The sequence below is a fragment of the Micropterus dolomieu genome, linkage group LG14 (assembly GCF_021292245.1).
Source record: "Micropterus dolomieu isolate WLL.071019.BEF.003 ecotype Adirondacks linkage group LG14, ASM2129224v1, whole genome shotgun sequence".
In the NCBI taxonomy this organism is placed as follows: domain Eukaryota; kingdom Metazoa; phylum Chordata; class Actinopteri; order Centrarchiformes; family Centrarchidae; genus Micropterus; species Micropterus dolomieu.
This window is the reverse complement of record NC_060163.1, coordinates 24,999,224-25,008,751: the sequence shown is the minus strand read 5'-3', so window position 1 is coordinate 25,008,751 and position 9,528 is coordinate 24,999,224. Positions and strand designations below refer to the sequence as shown.

At 38.3% G+C, this 9,528-nt stretch overlaps 2 protein-coding genes across 2 annotated transcripts in view; both read right to left on the bottom strand.

Annotated features, from left to right (window-relative positions):
• Positions 1–3,069, bottom strand: part of LOC123982842 — a 47,711-nt gene extending 44,642 nt beyond the window's left edge. Inside the window, exon 1 of the mRNA XM_046068732.1 lies at positions 2,834–3,069. Within this exon, the coding sequence (XP_045924688.1) occupies positions 2,834–3,027 (194 nt within the window). The 5' untranslated portion in view covers positions 3,028–3,069. The remainder of the gene's footprint in view (positions 1–2,833) is intronic.
• Positions 1–9,528, bottom strand: part of LOC123982841 — a 35,986-nt gene that overhangs the window by 10,765 nt on the left and 15,693 nt on the right. The gene's annotated exons all lie outside the window — the stretch shown is intronic.

Sequence of the window (9,528 nt, the reverse complement as noted above, 5' to 3'; positions counted from 1 at the left end):
GTGGGGATGGGAAAACAGGGTCCTGATCACAGGGAGAAGCCTCATCAGGAGGGTCTTCACGTGCAGGCTGGTCATGCGCTGCCTCGCCCGTTCCAATAACTGGAAGTCGATCGATCGATGGTGCTTTCTTTAATGCTCCACCCATTCTGTTGAGGCACAACATGAAGGCATATGTGTAAAGATTTGAATAAAAGCTGGCATCACAGAACAATAGCAGAGTAAAGACTAGGGGTTGGAGAAAAAAATAGATTCTTAGATGCATCGCGATGCGGACGTGGAAGATTTTGAATCGATTAACAAATGTCAAAAAATAGATTATTTAAATGTTAATTGATAACATAATGTTGACGGAACACAAAAGGCGGGCCTCGCGGAAGTGCAGTACTAATTTTCAAATTATTATTTTGATTGTTTGATATTTTAGTAATTGTTGTGTTTTTAAATCTCACATTTGATACTGATTGTTTGAATGAACTAAATAATTAATTTTAGTTTTTTTCTCCTATTAATACACACACACACATATACGGTTTTATCTATTCATTTTATTTAAAAATTTAAAAATATTATTATAATAACACGTTACTGTGTCATTTACATGGTTCATTTTAATTTAATTTATTTAAACAAACATGTTACTGTGTCATTTACTTAGTTTATTTAAATTTTTTAATTATTATTATTATTTTATTTTGTATCAACACAAACACAACTTTTGCTGTTTTATTTCCTTATCTAATGAAATTTATGAAATTAATTGTCCTTATGTACTTTATATATAGCTTTTTTATATATAGCTTTGGCAATATTGTTGCTATACATTCATGCCAATAAAGCTAATTTGAATTTTGGTGACCAAGGAGCTGAGGTTAATGAAGTAAATTAGGGATACAAACTTTCATGAACCTTCATCTGTCCAATCAATTCTGTAAAAGTAGGACACATTTAGAAAACAATAACTTCTAGAGAGAGAGAACACTAAATAGTAATTGTCATTATGAAGCACTACTTGCTTTTTTTTTTTTGTTTCCATTGAGGAAAAGTTGTCCCTGGTACATAGAATTGTGACTATTCACTGCATCATCATTGCGCTCACCAGACGGGGGCAAGTGTTTTATATTTTACAATTTTCGTAGACTATTTCTTCACTAAATCCACTTCTTGGACGTTTTGAGGCGAGAAATTTAGAATTTAGTTGATGTCCTGTAAGCTGTAGTAATATAACCATTAAAATATTTGAATTATGAATACATTAGGGCTGTCACCGACTAAGGATTTACATAGTCGAATCAGAAAAATATTGCCTCTAGTCGACTGCTAGTTGAATCGTGTTGTATGTGTGTATATCGGGAGGGAGTGGATGTTACACACAGTAGCTCCGCCTTAACCTTGAGAAGCTGCAGTGTCTGTTCATTAGCCACTGTAAATTACACTGTACATTTCCAGCTAAACTGAGGCTTACTCTTGACTCTTTTCTCTCTGCTTGCCTGCCATTCACTGGCCTTTTGCAGAGCTGTGCATGTCCGCCAACTCGCCGGGTCTATTCCATAGACTGTAGGTTTATACTGTTTAAAAACAATATAATATCCTTTGTGTTATATCATAATAGACTGTATATTATGAGAAAATCGGTAGTTCTATGTAAAATACGACATTGAGCTCCCCATATAGTCAGAATAGTCTGATCCTCGTTTCATAATGGCTCTGCGAAGATTCGACTGGAAGACTGGGAGTCAAATCAGGCTACTGCTATCAAATCATTGAATCTTCTTGAAAACACAAGACATGTAGTGCAAAGATGTTATGACAGTTGAACGGTTTCCTTTTTTAAAGGTCCATTTCTGTGGATTCTACAGTGACATTCAGACGCTCATCTCTGAAAAGAAGAACAAGAACATGATACATCCACATATGGAGATACAGCAGCTATACTGTATATATTATATTAATGACTTGCCTGTTCATCCTTCCAGAAGCACCGATGCTAGACACTGCTGCAGCTGTGAGTTGAACAGGTGTTTCCTTCATGGGAGTCGATGCTGCAGAACCTCTCTCATAGCTGGAGAAACAGCAGCAACATCAAGAGAATAAGTGCTACATGACACAGCTGCACACCCCTGTAATACATTCTGTTACGTCCTAAGGTGCTGGGAGGGTCGGCTCGCCTGGACAAACTCACCAAAATAAATCAGGAATAGCAACTATCAGGTCAACTACAAGCATGATCTCAGGCATGGATAGTGAACAAACTGGGAAATATATAAAAGTGTCTGTAACATAAATTTAATTTTGTTCACTTGGATGAACAGTTTGTATCTCTTTGAATTTAATCTGAACACAAAGCACTACTTATATCCATTAATGGAGGCTGTGTGCTCACAATGCAACCTTTGCCAATCGCTCTGACCCTGTGCATCATCAGATTCCACCCATGTGCAGAAAAAGCAATGACAAACAACAACATCGCTCCTTTTTGTAAACAACCAGAGCAAGTAAACAACATGTTTGACCTTTGATAGGCACTGCACAGCGTTTTGACTGAATAATCAGCATTAATAAATAAATCTTTCCCAGCAGGACTGTAAAATATGAAGTGTGGCTGTGTTAGCAGCTGGCTGACATGAGCTCCAAGGTTTCTGGTTAACGTTACACTTTGATTGGCAGTAATTTTCAGGTCTGTTGGGTCCAAATAACGAAGATAAATTGTAGGATTTGTCGCATGAAAGTAAAACTACAGTCCTGGTAGTAATTACTGAGTTGGTAAGTCTCCCTGTGGCCATGTTCCAGCTGAAGCTACCAAACAACACGTTGCGTTTAGATCGGGCTAAATTACCTGTGCAGCAGAAAACAGGCAACTTCGGCGTCACTCTGAAAACATTTGTCCCTCATCAGAGATTTCCATTTGGGGAAGGCCGCACCGATGTTGATCATTGTTTTCTGCCGTCGTCTGTCCACATTTAGTTTCACTTCTTCCTCTTTTCGCTCCGTCGCTTTTTCTTCTGCTAAATAACACGTACGATCCTCCATTTGTCAAAATGTTGGCTTCTCGGTTAGCCAGCAAACACTTCAAACTCACCTCATCTTCTTTCTTCTCCTCCGTCTGTTTTCTACCATCTGCACATGGATGCAGGATCTGCAGGAGAGGAAGGTTCCGGTTTCCGCCTGTAGTCCGGGGAGTATTGACCAATCACGTTGCAGCGGGCTTTTGTTGCATGCAGGTAAACAGTCCGTGTGGAGCGCAAAAGAGGCGGAACGCATCGACTGAAATGTAAATCTGAACCCATCGGTTATCAACTGACAACCATTTAGCTTTTTTTGGTTTTTTAAAAATATGTCTGTTACATATGCGGATGTCTGTTAATACAGATTAGCCGAAATGTCATCTTGATGTCTCTGAAGTTGCTAGTCGGACTGTAAACAATGACCGGCGCACGAACCTCTGATTGGCTCAGCCTGACGATGGTGTTACAGAAAGGCCTCTTCTTATTTCTCTGTTTTGTTCCTCCTCTCATCTCTCCTCCGTCCTCCTGCCTGTGACCGTATTTCTCAATTTATCAGTTTGTTTTTTTAATTATTTTAGAGAACATATACATTAACAGTTTATACAGAAAACAGTGCATAACAGTGGTAAATATACAAAGTAAAGAAAAAATTAAATGCTTATAAACATATTTTCTTTGATGTCCACTCCGCTATTGAAGAATAAAATAAATAAACAGCCAAAGAATTATGCTGTGAAAGATTTAGCATGTAAACAATGATTGCATTTAGAAAAACTAACAACATAGAATTTTGAAAGTAACCACTGACAGTCAGTAAGAACACCACATTTTGTTAGCACTAAGTTCAAACAACAAACAACTCTGTCAATTCACAAACTATTACATATTAATTCAAATCAATAACTGGTGCATGAAGATGTACTCTGAGGACTGCCTCTTTACCACTATACTAATGAATACCTATCAATGCAGCTGTTCTTATCAAATGAAACAGGCACTTCACTCCTGGTTTCACTAGTAAACCATCACAAGAATGACCAACATTACCAACAAAAAACACTATTTTTTAAGCCGACATATTTAACAAAAACATAATAAAGTAACATTTGTATTTCAAACAAATAGGAGACTTTTTAACAAAACTTTCTTCACTGCCATGCGTTCCTATTCATGGGAATTTTGAGGGATGGACTTGGGCTGTGTTTGAAAAGTCTTTTTAGCGTAGGAAAGTTCCTAACTGAGCGAAGTGAACCGGATGTGTTTCAGTGGTAGCCATGATAAGAGCTGTTCGAATTCTCTAAAAGCTAAGGAAAGGTATAGCATAGAGTACACCTGACCATCCTTTACGAAAGGAAATAAGACAATGCCATCCCACAATTCCTTGCGGCGGCAACATTTAAAGCGGCGCAAAATCCATCAACCACATTTAGCAAGATCCTTGCAATACAGACGCACATTATGATAATTTAATAAATCTCACAATTACCTTCTTTCTTTTGGTTTGTTTTCTTGTGTTTACTCGATGAACATCATTTTATGTTGAAGAATACTTGAAACTAATGGAACTGAGGGGCAGGGGCTGAGGGGGCATGGAGGTCCCTTGCCTCGCGGGAGAGGGGCAGGGGCCGAGGGGGCACGGAGGCCCCTTGCATGGGAAGCGCTTGCAAAGGATCTTTCACCATTTTTAACACCCGTCACATTTACAAGTAAAATTCTACTTGCTTGTGTTTTTCAGTACCATAACATGGATCTCGCAGAAAGGCCGGAGGGAGACAAAGTCCCCCCCCCCCCAACCCTGCTACAGGGACAGACAGTTTGGGGTTCTCAAATGTTCCACGTGGTCAGTGTTTAGGTCTGAACATTTAGCATGTGAATGTTGTGGCTCATGCCTCTCCGTTCACATGTGGACTGGCCAGACGTAATAAATCCCTAATAAATATTAAAAGACAATGGCTTGTTTCAATTGTTATATTTGTTCAATTCTGAACCGGGAAACATACAAAAGAGTGTAACAGAATTTATAGAGATGGGTCTTTGGTAGCTGATACTTTAGTCAGTCAGTATTATCTACACACTATGAAGCAGTTGTTAAGTACTAGTACATTTTTAATTCATCATTTATAAACCATTGTTCTTACATTAATACACATTAGTAAGTAATTTATAAACAGTTATACATGTTGTATTCTTTATTAATAAGCTCATATATAATGTACTTAATAATTGTATTTTCATACTTTATACATGATCGGTTCACTATTTATAAATTAAGTATTATTTTAATGACAAACCATTTCTAGTTGTCGAGTTGTTAATGGTTCAGTTTTAAAAAATTATTACATAGGCTAACTGCCGCCCATCTCAACCATATCTGCTCCTTACCATAGACTGTAGCCCTATCTGATTTATTCTGTACTATATGTGCAGACTGGTTTTCGAGACCCTGGATTGTAGCTTAGAGGTCAACTCTTCGCTGGATGCAGATGGTGAGCCAGTCCCAGAGACGATGCATCCTGTATGATGAGATCGGACCGCAGTGTGGCCAGCTGCTTCAGATCCCATTCAACAGGACTGACACATCAGATTACAGGACACTGGCAGATAAGAAAGATCCTCCACACGGTCATTATCCTACCCGGGTAGAGATACAAATAACTGAAAGACACTGGACACTTGTTAAAATTGTATTTTTTATGAAAGAGCTCTCCTTATTCTGGGGATTGTTTCAAACATGGTTGGTGTACTATGAGAGTGTTAAAGGCGCTGTAATAAACCTGCCCACATAATCACACACAGTCTATTTCTTACCCCTACACTACTTCTCAGAACCTAGGTCGGTAAGTTAGCAGAAGTACTACACTAGTGTTAAATATTCTACACCAGTCTTTAGCATTCAAAAACTACGCTACAGGGCTTTCCCCAGTACGTTGAACTATGACGCTAAGGGGCTCCAAAGTGCGTTATAAAGTGACAATAAGGGGTCTTGACCATTGGTCCATATGTGACGACTTGGGAGTGAGAACGGGTTGGGTTGTAGATTGATGTTCATTTTATATCAACAGTTGTAAAGTTTATGCAGCAATAGTCTCTTGTTGTTGTTGATATTCTGTATCACTTTGTGTTGTGTCCGTTTCCTTTTTCTGTTCAAAAGATAACTGAGTTACAATATCATTTTCATTTATCATTTATCAACTCACACAAAGTACTTACTAACAACTAGTAAATGCTTGGTAACTACCTGAATTAATCATGAACTACTTTAACAGATGTTTAGAGAATATCTATTCCTTTAAATTTCATTTCTAAATTGTTAATGAGGTATAGATAGTCCTCACTTCAGATGAGCTCACACAAAGTACTTACTAACAACTAGTAAATGCTTTGTAATTACCTGAATTAATCATGAACTGCAGTATTAACAAATGTTCAGAGAAGATCTATTGCCTTTAAATTTAATTTGTAAATGATTAATGAGGCATACAGACAAAATACAATTATTAAGCACATTATAGAGCAGCGTATTAAGAATACAACATGTATAACTATGTTTATAAATGACTTACTAATGTGTATTAATGTATGAAAAATGTTTGATAAATGATGAATTCCATATTTACTAATACTTAACTAATGCTTTATAGTGTGTAGTTATTATAAAGTGCTACCATTACGACAATAATTACAGATATACAAACTCTGTGGTCTGCTCCATTGTTAGTTTTTGCTGCTCCTACGAGGCGCAAGGGCTTATGGGTAATCTTTCTTGTCAACTTCCTACGAACTGATGAACCGTTGTTCCCTTCTTTCCTACACAGTTCACAGTGCCCTTTGAAGTGAACATGCGCTCCGAATGGCCGAATACCCTGTGCAGTCCACTTAGCAGGGCGATCCGAACGCACCCTGTCATTCCATTTTCAGTTAGCAAGCTAAGTTCAGCAGACAGAGGCTCTGTTCGAAACCGAAGGCAGTTGCCTTGATACCGTAATAGACAGGTGCCTCAGAAGGTTTCACTTTCAAGTGAAGGCAGCTCTGTTTACATTAGTTTCAAACAGCCTTCTAGCGCAGCACTTACGGAAACGTGTGATGTCAGCACGCCGTCCTTGTGGCTCTTCTGGCTGTCAGAAGAGACGCTAGCCTTAACATCAGCTAACTAGCTAATGAAAAGCCAAACGGCTAACAGATGTCTCAGAAATCATACTGAACAAACTTGGTTGGTTACAGTCACGGGCTAATATCATAGTACAGTGTTTAGTTCTCGCTAGCTGTTCAAAAATCGAAGCAAGGAAACTACTAAAAACTTTGTGTACAAATTCGGCTTGTTTGTCCGCCATCTTGACCAGTTTTATGCTAACATGTAGGCCTACTGTGTGTATATCACAGCCTGATATATCTATAGAACTCCACTGTTAACTAAAAACTATTATACAACACATAAGTGTCACTGTTGCACTGGATGACATATTGTTCATCACCATGAACACAACGCACTGTAGTTTATTTTGACTCAATCCCACAGAGAGAGATGGAATTTACACCAGCCTTAAAAGTGCAATATAAATTAAGTGTATAATTAAAAGACGTCTTGCACTCATAATCAAAGGTTTTAAATGTATTTATAATATTAAAGCTATTAAGAATTTCACAGAGCTCTCCTCTCTGAGTTTCCTGATGGAGAAAAGTGAGAGCCTATTTTACAGGTTGACCTTGCTGGTGCAATAAGGGTCAGCAGTCACTATTCATGTTACTAACTGCAGCAGGTCACTCTTTGGTGTCACAAAGCTGACAAATATGAAAGCTGCTTTCTCTGCAATGTTTGTTTCTGTATGCTATGTTAATTATTTTTTAAAGGCTGTGATAACAAGATGAGCTTAACATGAAGTAAATGTAAATATATACAAATTAAATAATTTGAGCTGATTATTATTGTACTGATTATTATAGTAATATAATAATAATAATAATAATAATTTTAGTAATTCTAGCAGTGAGGTTTGAGCAGGAAGATGGGAACAGCGGGTGGCTTGCAACCACAGATCCAAACTGCACAGCCAGAAACACCTGCAGAAAGCAACAAGATAGAGGGAAGGACTGAGAAAGCACAAAACTACAGGAGAGGATGAGTTAGTAGCACACATTAGAAAGAGGAGGAGAGAAGAGCTCAGTGCATCATGGGAGGACCCCTGGCAGTCTAGGGCTATAGCAGCATAACTAAGGTATGGTTCAGGGCTCAAATGAGCCAGCCCTAACTATAAGCTTTATCAAAGAGGAAAGTCTCAAGCCTACTCCTAAATGTGGTGTGTGCATCCTAAACCCAAACTGGGACCTGGTTCAACAACAGAGGAGCTTGACAGCTGAAGGTTCTGACTTCTAGTTTTGGAGACTCTAGGAACCACAAGTACCCCTGCCTCCTGAATGTGTAGTGCTCTACTGGGGTAATAAGGTAGTATGAGCTCTTTAAAATAAAGGCTTTGTTTGTGAGTAAAAGGAATGTAAATTCTATTCTGGATTTAACAGGAAGCCAGTGCGGAGCTAAAAGAGGAGAAATATATTTTTTCTCTTGTCCGAAACACCGAACAGTCTTGATCAAGCTCGGAAGCCTCAAGGCACTTATTGAGCCCGATAATAAGAAATGGTTGCAGTCCAGCCTAGAAGTAACATACTGTTGAAATAGGATGTGCCTTTGGAACAGAGTCAAATATGTGATTTTATAATTACACAATATTCTATGTAAATAGTTATCACTTGACATTTTAGATCTCCAGTGTCGATATATGAGGAGCATTTGTGATGAACGGGGTCTCCTACCTACTTCATGAAAGAGGTAAGCTGCATTTTGGCCACAGAAAGTTTAGCATACAAGCTTAAACTTGTATAGTATGATAATACATTCCAATGTCATTTAATTTGTGTAGTGGCTGAAGTTGTAATATAACAACTGACCGAAGGTTTGTATATGTACGTCTGTTGTCAGCTATGTTTTCTGTAGTTTTATTTTGTTGATTTACCAAGCCCTTTTTTTCTACTTCTTGGAAGAGGAACTGAAGTTGTAACATACAGTGGGGGAAATAAGTATTTGACCCCTTGCTGATTTTTGCAGGTTTGCCCACTTACAATGCAACGATCTATAATTTTAATCATATGTACATTCTAACAGTGAAAGACAGAATCCCAAAGAAAATTCCAGAAAATCACATCATATGAATTCATTAAAATTGATAACCATCTGATGAGGAAAAACAAGTATTTGACCCCCTGGACAAACAGCATGTTAATATTTTGTAGAAAAGCCATTATTGGCCAGCACAGATGTCAAACGGTTTTTATAGTTGGTGACAAGGTTTGTGCACATTTCGGCAGGGATGTTGGCCCACTCCTCCCTGCAGACAGCCTCCAAATCATTCAGGTTCCGAGGTTGTCGCCTGGCAACTCGAATTTTAAGCTCCCTCCAAAGATTTTCAATTGGATTCAGGTCTGGAGACTGGCTAGGCCACTCCAGAACCTTGATGTGCTTCTTCTTCAGCCACTC